General features: G+C 36.9%; 1 protein-coding gene across 3 annotated transcripts in view; it reads right to left on the reverse strand.

The window, feature by feature from the left end:
• SPTLC3 (serine palmitoyltransferase long chain base subunit 3) overlaps positions 1–18,729 on the reverse strand; it is a 157,418-nt gene that overhangs the window by 109,999 nt on the left and 28,690 nt on the right. For all 3 annotated transcript variants that reach the window (XM_012475016.2, XM_012475012.2, XM_012475022.2), the window contains one exon: positions 4,472–4,657. In XM_012475016.2, coding sequence (XP_012330439.1) covers positions 4,472–4,657 — 186 coding nt within the window. The remainder of the gene's footprint in view (positions 1–4,471; positions 4,658–18,729) is intronic.

Below are 18,729 nucleotides of genomic sequence, written 5' to 3' on the forward strand. Positions count from 1 at the left end.
ACCATCTGTAACTCCACCTCTTAAACATCTCCTGGCCTTTTCTCTTGTCGCCATTCCTATTGTCACTACCTTGGTCCCAGGCCAACTGTCTCATTTAGATTTTTTTAAACCTGTATATCTGCATCAGCCTCATTTCTTTTTTGAGCTCTCCTGTTTTCTTTCTGCAATCCCTTTCTCATAGGGTAGACAGAATGATCCTTCTGTCTACAAATATGCATTCCTTTGCCTGAAGTCTTTCAATGCTTTCCTGTTGTTCCATTGTTCTTACAATACATGTCCATGGCTTATAAAAAACCCATTATAGTCTGGCCCCTTTTTGCCTCTCAAGCAGTCTTTCTCCCCACATACTCCCACTCTCATTCATAACACTAGGTCACTGGAATTCCATGGTTCCTTGAATACACAATGCTTTCTCTAACCTCTGGACCATCTTGTATCATATTCTCTCTTCTTAGAGACTCCCTTTCCCTTCTTGATTCACCTTTTGCCTTACTATTTACTCATCAGCTTCTAGATCTCAATTTAACTTTATCTTTCACCCAGAAGTTTTCATTAAACACCAAATCAGATTAGACATTTGTCTTTGCTCTCATGGTGTCCTGTGCTTACCTCTACTTTGTCTCTTAGCAAATTCTATTGCTTTTTTATGTTTAGCTTTCTGAGGGCAGGAATTGTGTCTGTTTTGGTTATTCTTGTAGCCCTAGGTTATAGCACAGTGCCTGGCACAAAATACATGCTCAAAAATAATCCGACTTGATTAATGAATTAACACATGGCTTGGGACAAGCAGTGCCCTCTTTTGAGAATGTTCTCCATTGCATCCTTGCTAACTTGGCAAACTCCTGCTCACCATTCAAGCCTCAGCATCAGTGTTTCTTGACTCCCTAAGGGAGTTGCAGTCCCTGTCACCCATATCACCCTCTTCCCCTTCATCATTTTTAGTATATTATTTGCTTGTGAGTCTGTCTGGACACGACACTTCAAAATCTCTAATGGTAGACACTGTCTTTTCATCTATGAATATTAGCACCCATTATCTGCTATAGAGCAAATGCTCAAATGCTTGCTAAAGGTTGGAGGGATTATAATAATAAAGCTGGGTCTGATTTTTTTTTCTGAAGATGATACACTTGACTTAGTATAGTTCCAAATAATTCCACATAGTTTGTTCATGAATATGTCCTGTAATAAGTGTTTTTCTTACCATGGGTACTAGTTGCTAAGTTATAGGATTTTCTCAATTCATTGAAGTTTGTATCTCACCTGTGTTCTTTGTTTAGATGTGTTCAAGTCTCCATCACATGGAATGATGCATGCCCATATAATATTCCAAACTAACTTTCAGAAAAAAGAGATTCATGACATGATAAATTCCTTGGATGGACTTAGAAAACACAATGCAGGATCTTTACAGACATCTGAATATTTTCTAGGCTGTCCTCTAGTACTGTGCAAAAAAGAGAAAATGTAGGCTATCTAAAGTACTTAGATCAGTGATTGTACACTGTGGGTGATTTTGTGCCCCATGAGACATTTGACAATGTCTGGAGACATTTGAATTGTCACAGGTGTGAATGTGAGCGATAACGGCTGATCTAATCAGAGGATGCTGTTAAAATTCTTTTTTAAAAAAAATTAATTATTGTCTTCTAGCTTTTGAATTTGTTTGCTTTTGCTTCTCTAGTTCTTTTAATTGTGATATTACGGTGTTGATTTTAGATCTTTCTTGCTTTCTTTTGTGGGCATTTGGTGCAATAAATTTCCCTCTAAACACTGCTTTGGCTGTGTCCTAGAGATACTGGTACATCGTGTATTTGTTCTCAGTGGTTTCAAAGAACTTATTTATTTCTGCCTTAATTTCATTATTTACTCAGTAGTCATTCAGGAGCAGGTTGTTCAGTTTTCATGTAGTTGTGCGGTTTTGAGTGAGTTTCTTAATCCCGAGTTCTAATTTGATTGCACTGTAGTCTGAGAGACTGTTTGTTATGATTTCTGTTCTTTTGCATTTGCTGAGGAATGTTTTACTTCCAATTATGTGGTCAATTTTTGAATAAGTGTAATGTGGTGCTGAGAAGAATGTATATTCTGTCTATTTGGGGTGAAGAGTTCTGTAGATGTCTATTAGATCCACTTATTCCAGAACTGAGTTCAAGTCCTGAATATCCTTGTTAATTTTTGCTTTGTTGATCTGTCTAATATTGACAGTGGGGTGTTAAAGTCTCCCACTATTATTGTGTGGGAATCTAAATCTCTTTATAGGTCTCTAAGAACTTGCTTTATGTATCTGGGTGCTCCTGTATTGGGTGCATATATATTTAGGATAGTTAGCTCTTCTTGTTGCATTGATCCCTTTACCATTATGTAATGCTCTTCTTTGTCTTTTTTGATCTTTGTTGTTTTAAAGTCTGTTTTATCAGACTAGGATTGCAACCCCTGTTTTTTTTGTTTTTTGTTTTTTTGCTTTCCATTTGCTTGGTAAATATTCCTCCATGAACAAAGCCTTCCAGAAATATGGGACTATGTGAAAAGACCAAATCTACGTTTGATTGGTGTACCTGAAAGTGATTGGGAGAATGGCACCAAGTTGGAAAACACTCTTTAGGATGTTATCCAGGAGAACTTCCCCAACCTGTCAAGACAGGCCAACATTCAAATTCAGGAAATACAGAGAACAGCACAAAGATGTTCTGTGTGTGTCTTTGCACGTGAGATGGATCTCTTGAATACAGTACACCAGTACACTGATGGTGTGCTTGACTTTTTATCCAGTTTGCCAGTCTGTGTCTTTTAATTGGGGCATTTAGCCCATTTACATTTAAGGTTAATATTGTCATGTGTGAATCTGGTCCTGTCATTATGATGCTAGCTGGTTATTTTGCCCGTTTGTTAGTTGATGCAGTTTCTTCATGGTGTTGATGGCCTTTACAATTTGGTATGTTTTTGTAGTGACTGTTACCAGTTTTTCTTTTCCATATTTAGTGCTTCCTTCAGGAGCTCTTTTAAGACAGGCCTGGTGGTGACAAACTTTCTCAGCATTTGCTTGTCTGTAAAGGATTTTATTTCTCTGTCATTTATGAAGCTTAGTTTGGCTGGATATGAAATTCTGGGTTGAAAATTCTTTTCTTTAAGAATGTTGAATATTGGCCCCCACTCACTTCTGGCTTGTAGGGTTTCTGCAGACAGATCTGAAGAAACCCCCAAGACACATAATCATCAAATTCACCAAGATTGAAATTAAGGAAAAAATGCTAAGGGCAGCCAAAGAGAAAGGTCGGGTTACCCACAAAGGGAAGCCCATCAGACTAACAGCGGATTGCTGAGACTTTCCGGAGCATTTCTAAGTTTGTCCAAAATTTTCTGAATTTTTGATTGTTTTTTGTTTAAGCCATCTATTTCCTGGAATATTTCTACTTTCACTTCTTGTATCATTTTTTAGATTTCCTTGCACTGGGCTTTGCCTTTCTCTGGTCTCTCCCTGATTAGTTTAATAACTAACCTTCTGAATTCTTTTTCAGGTAAATCAGGGATTTCTTCTTGGTTTGGATCCATTGCTGGTGAACTAGTGTGATTTTTTGTGGGGTGTTGAACAGCCTTGTTTTGTCATATTACTAGGGTTACTTTTCTGGTTCCTTCTCATTTGGATAGGCTCTGTCAGAGGGAAGGTCTAGGGTGAAGCTGGCGTTCAGATTCTTTTGTCCCACAGGGTGTTCCCCTGATGTAGTACTCTTCCCCTTTTCCTATGAATGTGGCTTCCTGTGAGCTGAACTGCAGTGATTGTTGTCTCTTTTCTGGGTATAGCCACTCACTGATTCTACCTGGCTCCAGGCTGGTACTGGGAATTGACTCCACAGAGTCCTGTGATGTCAACCGTCTATGGGTCTCTCAGCCATGAATACCAGGGCCTGTTCCAGTGGAGGTGGTGGAGGGTGCAATGGACTCCATGAGGGTCCTTAGCTTTGGTGATTTAATGCTTTATTTTTCAGATGCTGTTCAAATTCTTACAATGCACCAAAGAATTGGTTCAAAATATTAATAATGTCAAAGGTGAGAAATCAGACTTAGATGAAATAAAAGTCTCAGTTCACTCAAATGCACTTTCCTTTTCAGAATAGAGCATAAATAATACTCAACTTACAACCACAAGACCTAAGTAGAGTCCCACCCAGGAGCCCTTGCTCTTATATTTTGATGTTTTTATCTTTAAAATTTTATTTTAATATCTATCTCATGGGGTTGTTACAAAAATTAAATATTATAAGCTATGGGAAAAGCCTTAGTTCAGTATCTGGCAAATAGTAGTTGCCCATGAGACGTTTGTAAAAACAGGTCCATAAACACATGGGGGATGGGGTTTAGGAGGTAGAGATGAGCACCTCATGCTTTCTAGGATCTACACCTGCATCACCACTTCTGAGAACACTTTAAAGAGGAGTGGGCATTAACAAAGATCCAGGGACAGGCACATACGTACTTTTTGTTCTTTTCGTTCCACAGCTGCGTTGCATTTTTCTATTCCCCAGTTTCTCAAAAAATCTCTGAGATAGCCAAACAGGGTTCCAATTCCATATCCCATGTAAGTGAAAACCATAACATGAAGGGGTGCTTCCTCAAAGGATTCAACAATGAGCTTATCATAAAAATGTGGCTTCCCATTTTGCTGAAAACACAGAAGAAAATCCGAGATTAGCATTCTCCTGCTACACATATACTATGATAAAATTGTGAATTTTCAACCCTTTAAATTAATTCTAAAAACCATATTTAAGATTGTAAAAAAATTAGAAACTGATCATTAAAGAGAGTAATCACAAATGCAAACTTTATTTTACAAGCTTTAGTAACATAATTGATTCAAGCAAAGGTTCTCAACAGAAACTCAAACCATTAGGTGAAGAGTTAATGAGGAATAGAGTGTGTGCAAGTTGCTAAAGTATTATCCCGTAGCTTACTTCCTAATCACAAACTTGGGGTTGTTACCTTAACCAGGTGATCAAATTATATCACAGATGTTGGAACAAGCAGCCACTCTACATTCCTGTCATGTGTGATATTCAATACACAGCGAACCTATGAAATATTTTACCTGAACTTAGTTAAGCTCTTATGTCTAACTTCCATTTTACAAGAAATACTAGGCTAAACAAACATGGTAAACAATCAGATAATATGGAATTTAGAACTTACATATGTATTATCTTCATTCCCTCTACATTTTTGAGAAGTAGAATTTTGGGAATCTGTGTGATTTAGTCACTGGGAGTTTTATCCCAAGCCACGAAACAGATGAAAAGCAAATCAGTCTGGTAGATGAATATTTTAAATCTCTACATTCTTATTCTTAAAGAAATTTTTAAAAGCCATATTTTATAGTGATACCTAACATTTGAATTCTTAAAACACAACAAAATATTATTAAAATTATTTGCCTCCTTAGTTATTTATTATTTCAGGTCACCACTATAGATAACCCAAACTAACACTGGTGGATATTCCTGTCTAGTGTGTCGTCCCAAACACTACTTGATGATATAAAATAATGAAAATGGAAGAGCACTGGTTAATACGCAGTCTTGAGTAAAAGGAAAATGACAGGTCTCATTCTTGACTTATATAGGGCATTTGTCGCATGCCTTCCATGAGCAAGCAATGTGCTCAGCACTGGGGATTAAAAGATGAACAAGGCAGACCCCATTCCTACTCCTCCCTCTAACTATATCCTTACCCCAGTCATGTAGGTCTGACAGATGGCTGATCTTGCTATGCTGTTTTAATACAAACCTTTGGCTCCCTTCCTTGGCTCTGTTCTGCACTTGACCATTGGACTACATCAATCTCCATCCAGCATTCCAGGTGACCTCCTGGCCCAGTTAAAATCCACCATCCTTCTGCATCACAGGTACACAAAATTGGTTTCCTTGCTGGATTTATCCAGACTCTAGCAAAAGAGACTCAGAGTCTCATGAAGGAAGACGTGATGGAACTTTATAACTGATTAGATATAAAGTTAAGGAAGAGGAAAAAGAAAACTATCTGCAAGGAGCAGTATAGTATTGTTGGTAAGAAGAAAGAAGGACTTGGAAGGAGGGCTGCTTTTTGGAGAGAAGACATGAGTCTGTACAGAACATGCTAAGTTAGGGGTAGTGATTGCCTGCATGAATTCCCAGAGGAGTGAGGAATGCAGGAAAAAAGAAAGACCCTGACTCAGTCAATTACTATGGGCCACAGTTTAAGTGATGGTTGAAGGTGAATGTGATAAGGTACAAATCATAAAGAGGGAAGAGCAGTAGGCTTGGGACAGAATTTGTGGACACAGTGCTTTTTTGGGTACCACAGAAGAAAAAGGGTGAATAAAGAGAACCCAGTGTGGGTGACCTCAGAACCTTCATTTAACCTGTTCACAAATTAACCCCTTTGGCTGGCTTAGAGAATGGCTAAGTTATGTGGGTGTACATAAAGAGAGAAAATGTGAGGACATTCAAGTCCAACCCATGGTAGCCAGCAGGTTTTCTCTTTTTCCTTTCCTGGTCCCGTCTTCATTTCTGAGCTTCACATGTAACCAAATCAAGTGGAGTGTTTCTCTTGAAATCCATGGGCAGTTTCTGCTTGAATTAGCTCTGAGGCAACCCTGCACTGTACATCACAGCTGGTCTACCTAGATGCAAATAAACTCACAGTTGGTTGCACAGACTGGGCCTACATGTAACTATTTATTTGCTCCTGTGACTTGTTCTGGTAGCAAGTAATAACACAAAGGAGAAAATTTCAACAATATTCATCAGCCCAAACCAATATCTACTTTTCTCTCATATGAATAGATACATTTTTAATTTAATTTAACAATTAATTTTATTTGGCAGAGAAAAAATGAGATACCTTCCCAGAGTAAAACCTATCTGGAAATGTAGTGGTCTTCCTTAACAGATAGACAGTGACTCATTTACTATATTGTTTTACTTATAATTGAAGTCAGTCACAACAGATTCCTCAATCTGTTGTTGGCTAGTTATTTTGAAACATAAAACTTCATCCTATCAAAGTAAATGAAGTAAGTAAATTTGCTTAATAAGTGTACATTTGTTAAGCACTTGCTATCACGGCAGATAAGCATTGTTTTTGTGTAATATACTTTGGCTTTTTATACCTTTTCTTTCACAGCATTAAAAATAAACAGATCCTGAGCCACATTGCCCACAGTGTCTAGTCATTTGGGATATTGTGACATCCTGGGGTTTGTTTACTTCCTGCACTTCTGTCATATCTGGAAATAAACTGGGTGCTGGAATATGCAGGGAGGACCCACCTTTATAGACAATTACTCTTCCATTCAATGAGTAGCTCTTTTACTGGCTGTCTTAGGCTAATATTAAAGGAGATATGAACTCGATAAATACAGTATGTTTCCCCACAGAATAAATAGTGCGATAGGGTGTGTGTGTGTGTGTGTGTGTGTGTGTGTGTGTGTTTGTGTGGTGGGGACACAAATGTTCATAATATAGAGCAAAACGTGAATGTCATAGGATGATACAAATGAAGGGACCACATCACACTGGGTGATCAGGAGTGGTTCCTGAGGAGGCTGAACTAGAGCCTGGTGTTGCTGGGAGGCTGATAACAATGAAGACGACTTGCTCAGGGGTCAGACTTTCCTTTGCTGATGGTGTGACCTTGTGAAAGTCACTTAATTTTTTGAGGCCTCAAATGTCTCCAGTGTAAAGTGGAGCTAGTTAAGGTTGTTTTTGAAAATTAGGTGAGATAATATATGCAGGTTAACTGCCACAACACAAAAACTCATTAAATGTTATGGTTTTTGTTAAATATTCTGAATAGAGATGATAGATTAAAGTTTTAGAATGAATAATGCTGCTTTTACCGACATATTTGAGAAAAAAGAGAAAGAGAATATATACATGTGTATATATAATGACTGAGGATATATATGGCTTCTTTGCTGGATTTGTGCAGACTCTAGCAAAAGGACTGAGAGTCTCATGAAAAAAGACATGAGACCAAAGATATACACTAACCTAGGATATATTGATAAGAATATAATGTATTGGCCAGGCGCAGTGGCTCACACCTGTAATCTTAACACTCTGGGAGGCTGAGATGAGTAGATCACCTGAGATCAGGAGTTCAAGACCAGCCTGGTCAACAGTGAAACCCCATCTCTACCAAAAAATATAAAAATTAGCCAGGCATGGTGCCAGGTGCCTGTAATCCCAGCTAATCAGGAGGCTGAGGCAGGGAAAATTGTTTGAACCTGGGAGGCGGAGGTTGCAGTCAGCTGGGATTGCGTCACTGCATGCCAGTCTGGGTGACAGAGCAAGACTCCGTCAAAAAAAAAAAGAAGAATATAATGTATCAATACTTAGGGAGAAGGGGCAGAATGAAGGTCCTCTAAGGAGAGAGCAAGCGGGAGAGGGAGGAAGAAGTGGGAGACAAAAGAGTGATACAAAGTTGAGACACTGAAGTTCAACAAGACCATTGTCTATGTGGACTCTCACAAGAAAACTTGAGGGAGTAATTTTATCAGCCCGTTATTCCTGCAATTTTGTCAAACTACAGGGATTTAAGGAGAGACAGAATGTGAAGGCAATGGGACAGGGAGCTGAGAGGACTTATTAAAGAAGTGTAGTGGTAGGGAAGAGGACAGAGAAGGTGAAGGCTTTGGTTACTAATAGAGGAGTTGCTTATTTAGCAATAAAGGAATACTGAGTGTATATAGGAGCTGAGAGAAATATTTAATAGATTAAGCATAATTGTAGAAAAAGGTAAGAGACAGTATAAGTCCTTTGACCCCTTGAGGGATGCAGGATGAAGAGTGCATGTGACTGTCCTTACCACAAGGACACAGACTATCTCAGCACTTTGAAAAATGTGGTGCAGACCCTTCGTGTGCTCTAGCTCTTTAGAATATTAAACAAACGGATGGGCGAATCTAAAACCAACTTAAGACTGCAAATTCACCACCCATTCATAAACAGACTTTTGTTTTCAGAGTGAGGGAGCCCATGTAACATGACACATTCCACTACACAGCTGGGTTAGTCCTTGGGAAAAAAAGGATGAGAATGAGGAGGAAGAGGATGCTTTCAGGCGTTAGTTGCTCTACAAGGGCAGGAAGCTTAGGGATAAGATTAGCTCAGGGAGAAAGAAGGCAAAGGAAACCTAGAGCGCTGGAGCTAACGAGAGGGCCATGTTCCTTTCTGAAGTGGAATGTACGCGGGGTTTTCCACATCATGATCAAGATTGGCATAGATCCTTCTCTGAGGGAGAATACAAACTTCCAAGGATACTGGCATTTAAGAATAAGTTTCTGCCTACATTGTAGCAGTTAGGTTTTGAGAAAGGAAACAGAACCACTGTGAGTGTTATAGAATAAGAGACTTACTTTAAACATTATGTGGTATTCAAATATAGGAGCTGCTTAGGAATCTATGGAAGGTAGATCATTTTTCTGCTGGTGGCATAAAGAACTTCAGAGATCATCTTCACAGTAGAAAAAAAATCATAATTGGTAAAAGTTATAAAAATATAACTTTTTATTTGGACATGGTCTTAAGGGCATATAGCAAATGAAGAAACATTTATTTAATAAAATAAACTAAATATCAAAAAAGAACAGTGAGAGTCTGTGGCATTGAGCCATGACCTACTCTCTCCCTTCACCTCCCAGTTCAGCAAGTAAAAACATTCTACTTTGAGCAGGTGGCCAAGAAGATGGGGCTTTCTGTTCCCTGCTTCAGGCAAGGATTATGGTATTTCCTTGAGAGGGGCAAGCTACCATCTTTTCTTATCACTCTCAGTTCTGTTTTGCAGAGGCTAAATTCTGTGCAAGTGTGGCTGAGAGGTTGAGAGTTTGCTTCCTCCAATGAACACCCACTCTTAGAGTAGAGACTCTATATCAGACAAGGCATGCTGGTATGAATACCCACTCTTAGGGTACAGACTCTATACCAGGCATGGCATGCTGGGAATACTGGGTCCCCTATTACCCTTACTCCAGCTCACTAGCAGGATAGAGGTTCCATGGTAGAAGAGGAAAGCCAAGAAAACCAGAAGGTATTGAGCCACCATCCTTTCCCTAGCTCAGAAGCAGTGATTCATTGTCTTTGCCCAGCGGGAGAGAGAGCTCCAGAGCATTCCCCAAGAGAACTTATTTTATTTGGTACAAAGAGTAGGGAAGTTCTAGATTAAAAGGTGCTCTTGAAAACAGTGGAGATTATGGTGGTTAACAATTTAAAGGAGATTGGTAGCTCCATAAAAGCAACAAACTAAACTTTAGGTAGGTGGCTTAGCCAGAGAGAACCAGGGAAATTGACAGCTATGTAGAATCCTCTTAAGATCAGGATAAATCTCAAAGACTGGCCTCAAAAACTAAACCTACCAAGATCATGAATTTAATTGGATCAGGTTGTGAAGCAATTTATGCCCCAGGGCATTGTCCAAACCAATACAGCAATCAGGCAGCAAGTAGTGGAGACTCACAGTTGGGAATGATACCAACAGAGGAAGATAGCTTTACAGAGTGAGTTGGGAAAGGCACCGTCATATAGAAGCTTTCTAAATTCACTGTCATTTCAATGACATGCTGAAGTCTGCACCCTCTAAGGGGCAACCTTAGAGGTTTTACACTGTGAGGTAAGTCAATTAAAAAATAAGCAAACACAACAAAGACAATCCTCTGTTGGGGGCAGGGAGCAATGATTAGTCTTCAGAGTTGCTGCAATTTATTTTAAATGTTCAGTTTTAAGCCAAAAATATGGGTCATGTAAAGAAACAGAAAAATGTAAATCTACATAAGAAAAAAGTCAGACAACAGATATTACTTATGAGAAGGACCAAGATGTTGGACTTAGTAAATACTGCAACGTAGCTATTACAAATATGTATAAAGAACTAAAGGAAATCATGTTAAAGTAAAAGGAGGTATGATGACAATGTCTTATCAAATAGAAAATACTTATAAAGAGATAGAAATTACAAAAAAAAGAACCAAATGGGAATTCTGAAATAGAAAAGTGTAATAACAGAAACAAAAACTTACTAGAGGGGCTCAATAGCAGATTTAAACTGGAAGACCAAAAAATTAGAAAACCTTAAGATGGATAAGGGGAATTTATACAATACAAAATACATACAAACAACAACAACAAAAAAACCCAGAGGAAAAAAATGAAGACAAATGAATAAGACCTCTGAAACATGCAGGATACCATTGAGTACACCAACATACACACAATATGAGTGCTAGAAAGAGAGGAGAGCAAAAGGAACAGAAAAAAGATTTCAATAAATATTGGCTGAAAACTTCCCCAAATTTGGTGAAAAACGTTAATCATACCTCTGGAAACTTAATGATATCCAATTGAATAAAGGCAAAGAGATCTGTTATTAGATGTATTATAGTAAAAATGTTAAGAGACAGAAAATCTTAAAAGCAGCAAGAGCCAAACAATTGATCACATACAAGTGAACCCCAAGAAGGTGAACAGCTTTCTTTTGAGCAGAAACAATGGAAGCCAAAAGGCAGTGGGATGACATATTCAAAATGCAGATATATTTTTAAAATGTCAATCAATAATCTTATGTTGGCAAAAGTAGCCTTCAAAAATGAAGGCAAAATAAAGACATTTCAGGATAAACCCAAACTGAGAGAATCTGTTAATAGAAGATCCAACTTACAAGAATTACTAAAGGAAGTTCTTCAGACTGAAAGCAAGTGACTCCAGACAGTAATTCAAATCCAACCAAAAAGAAAAAAACCACATGGGCAAAGGTGATTATGAAAGTATAAAAATATAATTACACATTGCTTCTCTTCCCTCTACTTCTATTAAATAATTTTAAAATAAACTGCATAAAACAATATGTATAATTTCATTGTTGAACTTATTCATATAGACATGTTATGCAATAACAGCACAAAGAAATTAGATGTGAGCAAAATTATATCAAGGAAATTATACAACATGGCAATTAGAGTTCACAGCAACTAATGAATAAACCCAGAAATGTTAAATAAGAAGGTAAATAAGAAAGTTAATATAACGAACTCTTTCTTTCTCAATATGTATACACACAGACACACACACAGGTACATGCATACATCCATATATTTGGCATCCTTTCTTTTCCAGCCTCTTAAAAAAGACATAAAATTGTAAAACATAGTATTTATAAAATTGTATCATTGATTTTATAAATATATAGATGCCATTACAATAATAGCACAAAAGAGAGGTAGGCTATATAGAAGTAACATTTCTATATATTACTGGATTTTAGTTTGTATAAATTTGAAGTTGATTTTGGTAAATTAACAAATGTATGGTAAGCCCCAGAGCAACTAAGAAAACTAAAAAAAGGTGAAAATTTATTAAAATAATAAAAATATCATACTAGAAAATATTCACTTAAAGCAAAGAATAAAGCACTAAACTAAGAATGGATAAACAAAAAGGACATGAGATATACAGAAAGCAAAAATACGTAAACGAAATGATCTCAATTATAACAGAAGATGTAAATTGATGAAACAATCCAATGAAGTGCAGATTGTCATACTGGATAAAAACAAAATCAAACATAAGATGTCTAGAGTAGATACACTTTAGATTCAGAGATGCATATAAGTTAAAAGTTAAAGAATGAAAAAAGATATATCATGAAAACAGCATCCATAAGAAAGCTGAAATTGCTATAGTAGTATCAGACAAAATAAATTTTAAAAGAAAACTGTTGCTGGAGAAAAAGACAGATACCTATAATAATAAAATGGTTAATTCACTAGGAAGATGTAACAATAATAAACATATAATAAATATTAAAATCCCAAAATATGCAAAGTAAAAACTAATAGAAATAGAGAAGTAGAAAATTTTATAATAATATTAGAGACTTCAATATCTTACCTTCAATGATGAATAAAATAACTAGGCAGAAGACCAACAAGAAAATAGAAGACTTGAACAATAATAAACCAACAGACTTAAGAGATATCTATAGAACACTTCTTCCCAAAACATCAAAATACACATTTTTGTAAAGCTCACATGAAACATTCTGCAGCTAGTCATAAAACAAGCCTCAATAAATATAAAAGGCTTGGAATTATGCAAAGTATGTTCTCTCCAACCACAATGGAATTAGAAATTAATAACAGAAAGAAATGGGAAAATTCACAAATATGTCAAAATTAACCAACATATTCCTAAATAGCAAATGAGTCAAGGAAGAAATCAAGTGAAATTAGAAGACACTTTGAGATACATAAAAATGAAGACGTGTATACGTGAACTTATTAGATGTAGCTAAAGCAGTGCTTAATAGGACATTTATAGCTCTAATGCCTAAATTTTAAAAAGAAAAATCTAAATAACTTGTCACTTTATATTAAAACAATGGAAAAAAATGAACTAAAGCTAAAGCAGATAGAATCCAATCATAAAAATTAGAGTGGAAATTAATGAAATAGAGAACAGAAAGTTGACTCTTCAAATAAATCAATGAAATTAATAAGCCTTTGCTTGGATGGAGCAAGCAAAAAGAGAAAACAGTCAAATTACTAAAATCAGGAAACGGGGACAGTACTACTGTCCTTACAGAAATAACCCTGATTATAAGGGAATGGTATGAATAATTATATGTCAACATACTAGAATTAAGGTGAAATGGACACTCTAAGAAAGACACAAATTACAAAAAACCAATTCAGTGGGAAGTAGGAAATCTGAATAGAAACATAAAAATGAAGACATTGAATAATTTAAAACTTTCCACAGAAAAAGCCCAATCCCAGATGTCTTTGCTGGTGAATTCTACCAAATATTTAAAGAATTAATGCCTAGTCTTTAAAAATTCTTCTAAAATATTAAGAAGGAAGAAACACTTCTGAATGCATTATATGAGCCTTATATTACCCTGGTGACCAAAATTATGCAAAGACATCACAGGAAAAGAAAACTACAGATCAATATCTCAATGGCAAAAATGATTTTTACACACCATGTGGCAGATAGAATACAGCTAATAATGAAGATATTTATATATTCCTAATTTTCTCTGCATTTCCTAGTCTTTCTTGCAATTATGGTAGGCCATGCGACTCATTCTGGCTGATGGACTGTGAGTGGAAATGGCATGTGTTCCTTCTGGGCTGAGGCAGTCATAAGCTGGTATGCCTCATTCGCCTTTCTCTTCCTCTGTGACTGAATCTTGCAGACTAGATCCAGATAGAAAAGCCTGTTTAATAAACGGTGTAGGGATAACTGGCTAGCCATGTGCAGAAAACAGAAACTGGACCCCTTCCTGACACCTTACACTAAAGTTAACTCCAGATGGATTAAAGACTTAAACATAAGACCTAACATCATAAAAACCCTAGAAGAAAGCCTAGGCAAAACCATTCAGGACACAGGCATAGGCAAGGACTTCATGACTAAACCACCAAAAGTACTGGCAACAAAAGCCAAAATAGACAAATGGGATCTAATTAAACTCCAGAGCTTCTGTACAGCAAAACAAACAATCATAGTGAACCAGCAACCAACAGAATGGGAAAAAATTTTTGCAATCTACCCATCTGACAAAAAGCTAATATCCAGAATCTACAAAGAACTAAAACAGATTTACAAGAAACAAACCAACCCATCCAAAAGTGGACAAAGGATATGAACAGACACTTTTCAAAAGAAGACATACATGAGGCCAACAAACATATGAAAAAATGCTCATCATCACTGGTCATTAGAGAAATGCAAATCAAAACCACATTGAGATAACATCTCACGCCAGTTAGAATGCCAATCATTAAAAAATCTGGAGACAACAGATGCTGGAGAGGATGTGGAAAAATAGGAACACTTTTACACTATTGGTGGGAGTGTAAATTAGTTCAACCGTTGTGGAAGACAGTGTGGCAATTCCTCAAGGACCTAGAAATAGAAATTCCATTTGACCCAGCAATCCCGTCACTGGGTATATATTCAAAGGATTATAAATTGTTCTATTATAAAGACACATGCACACGTATGTTCACTGCTGCACTGTTTACAATAGCAAAGACCTGGAACCAACCCAAATGCCCGTAGGTGATAGACTGGACAAGTAAAATGTGGTTCATATACACCATGGAATACTATGCAGCCATAAAAAATGATGAATTCATGTCCTTTGTAGGAACATGGATGAATCTGGAAATGATCATTCTCAGCAAACTGACAGAAGAACAGAAAATCAAACATCTCATGTTTTCACCCATAGGTGGGTGTTGAACAATGAGAACACATGGACACAGGGAGGGGAGCATCACACACTGGGACCTGTTGGGGAGACTAGGGGAGGGACAGTGGGGCACAGGGAGACTGCAGAGGGATAACATGGGGAGAAATACCAGATATAGGTGATGGGGGGGATGGAGGCAGCAAAACCCATTGCCATGTATGTACCTATGCAACAATCCTGCATGATCTTCACATGTACCCCAGAACCTAAAGTACAAATATATATATCTATAACTACAAGGTGAAAGTGCTTCCTGACATTCAATGACCTTTACATGTTTGATGAATAAAACTCACTGTTAAGCTAGTGAGACTTATGGCTTTTCTGTTGCAGCAGTTAGTATTATTTATCCTGATTAATCCACCCATCTAAGAAAAAATAAAGATGTTTTCAAGGTTAAATACCTTCGGCGTCTCTAAGTCTCATTTTATTCTTGATAACCTGAGGAGTGTTCTGTGTAGGAGATGGGACTTCAAAGATTGTAAGAGATTCAAACTTCATAGTTATATAGGAGCACTTCTCCCTCAGACTCTCAACAAGCCCTATGGTCCAGCTGTCATTACTACAGAAGAAATGAAACATAAAAACAGGGCTCAGTTTGGGTTTCACGAACTTAACACTGAGACTTGAGTGCAAGTGTGGCTTTACAAGACCACAGATTCTCCTTTCAAACAGATCATCTGGTGGGGTTTGTTATGTGATGCAGACTGTTGGCTGCCTACCTCATGATATTCTTTATTTGTTGCAAGAAGAACCTTGATAATCAGTTGAAGGTGACCTTTCTCTAGCCTCAGGGGATAAAGCATAATTAGTCCAAGATAGTCATTGTAGTTTGCCAGTGACTGGTTTAGACATGGGCATGAGGACCAGTCTTGGCTAATGGGAAGTGAGGGAAGATCCATTGGGTGAATTCTGAGAAAGGCTTTATGTAAGGATAAAAATAGTTGGAAAAATAAAAAAGGAAAATGTTTCTGTTTTTCTCCAGACATTGTTGTGTCTGCTTGGGATTTATGAATTGCAGCAAGCTTCCTGTGGCCATAAGGGGAAGGCATTTTGTTATGCATAAAAGATGGTAGAATGAAGAGATGGAAAACACTGGTTTTTATTACATTGTTAAGTTACTGAATCAACAAAGCCAAGGACTACCCAATACTAGACTTGCTATGAGAGAATAACAAAAGCCTCATTTTAATCTACCCACATTTGAGGGTTAGATTACTTGCAGTAGAAAGGATCCATCAGTCAGTTCCCATCAGAGTAACAAAACTTGTAAACTAAATGTGAACCAACTGATGGGTCTCAGTGAGGGAGCAGGACTGATGGCTACCCAGTACATGCTGATATACTCCTTTCAGTTGTTTATGTCTCCAATGCACTGTGATTGGTTAATGAATGCCCTAACCTGATTGGTAGTACTGTCGATTCTTGAACAACATGAGGTTTAAGGGTGCTGACCTTCTGTGCAGTAAAAACTCCATGTGTAACTTTTAACTTTTCAAAAACTTAACTGCTAATAGTGTACTTTTGATGGGAAGCCTTACTGATAAATAGATTGTCACATATTTTGTATGTTACATGTATTATATACTATATTATTATAAAGTAAGCTAGAGAAAAATATGTTATTAAGGAAATCTTAAGGAAGAGGAATTGTATGTACTATTAAGTAGAAGTGGGTCATTGTAAAGTTCTTAATCCTCACTGTCTTCACACTAAGTAGGCTGAGGAGGGGAAGGAGGAAGAAAAGAGGTCTTGCCATCTCAGTAGTGGCAGAGATGAACGAGTTGGATGAGGTGGAAGGGGAGGAAGGAGAGGCACACTCAGTGTAACTTTTATTGAAAAAAAAAAAATCAGTGTATAAGTAGATCGTAACAGTTCAAATTTGTGTTATTCAAGGGCCAACTGTATAGATTACTCACTTCTAGCATGTATTTTAAAAAAATCACCTAATAGTAGGTAAAATTCAGTTCTTTTCTTAGTAGAAAACTCTGCTTTTAGTCGAAAACATTTGAACATCTGATTGATTTCAAAGCTGCCATTTATTTCTCTTCTAAACAGTTTGGAATGTCATTAGATAAGACTGAATTTATACAAGTGATATAGCACCAAAGATCATGAAAATGGAATGATACAATAATGATGAGGGTACAGTTCTATCTTACTTGGAAGGTCATATAATACAACTTAATTAGCCTTACTTAATTAGGGTGACTTAATTTTCCTAAATTGTTAAAATCTGGGGATTTTAAGAAATGAGTACTTTAACAACAGCTTTATGACATGTATTTTATAAATAGAAATGTTTAGAAATTCTTTATAAAACTTAAGTTTCAGCCCAGATTATTTGTTTACAAATATGAGAGTTGCCTCTGTTTAGAGTGTGTCATTTGATTCCACGTATATTTATTTGATATGTTTGATAAATCAATTTGGACACAGCACCTCCCTGATTATTTTATTTTGTTTTGGAAGGCACCAGGTGCAATTAATCATTGACCTGTTGGCAGTTTATTTGTTGATAAATCTATTTGGACACAGCACCTTCCTGATAATTTTATTTTTGTTTTGCAAGGCAACTGGCACAATTAACTGTTGGCAGTTTATTAGCAGACTCTATAATAAAACAATGTTTCACATGATAAAATCCAAGTAGAAAGTTTCTATTTTGCAGAACCGAGTAGCATCGCTGGAGTAGAAGAAATCTAGTTGCTCAGACAACTCAAGTTGTTCAGGCCACTGAAATCTACTAATATATAGAACAACTTATAGTAAAATTTACTTTTTTGACAGCATCAAAACTCCAGCACCAAATCTATTTGAAATATTTTGTTATTGTCATTATTTTCTTCCTACTTCAACACTAAACAAAGTCTGATTGAGTGCCTATGTTACCGATTGTTCTGCCACAGGGCAGGAAATGTCCACAGAGAGACTGCAAGCTAACAAATGGTGCACAGATGTTCAGGGAACAGTTGTGAGAACTGGGAGTAAGATGAAGCAACACTGGCTGGAAAAGGAAGGGGAGGTTTCATGAATGAGGGAAGAATTAACCAAAGGCTTGAAGGTTGAGGGATGTAAGGATAGGCACAGTAGCAATGAATAGAGAGAAAGATCCCCAAGATAGAATTGAGAACATCAGGATAAATACCCATCACCTTTCTCCTGGTCCACTGCAATCACCTTCCTCCTGGTCCACTGCAGTCACCTTCTGGGTGATCTCTTTGTTTGATTTTGACTCCTCAACTCTGCAGGTGCTAGACAACTCTTTCTCTAGCTCTAACATCCAACCATCATTTATAACAGTATTTTTTTTTTTGGTGAATAACAAAAAGCATGTATTTACATGTAAAACTAACACAAATGACACACTATTTAGTTCTTGATTTTGGGTAGTTTAATTTTATGTGTGATGGTAAAGATTTTCTTTGGGTTAAATTTTATTGA

Source organism: Aotus nancymaae, unplaced genomic scaffold (genome assembly GCF_030222135.1).
Source record: "Aotus nancymaae isolate 86718 unplaced genomic scaffold, 86718_ANA_hifiasm-v0.15.2.pri h1tg000001l, whole genome shotgun sequence".
NCBI lineage: Eukaryota > Metazoa > Chordata > Mammalia > Primates > Aotidae > Aotus > Aotus nancymaae.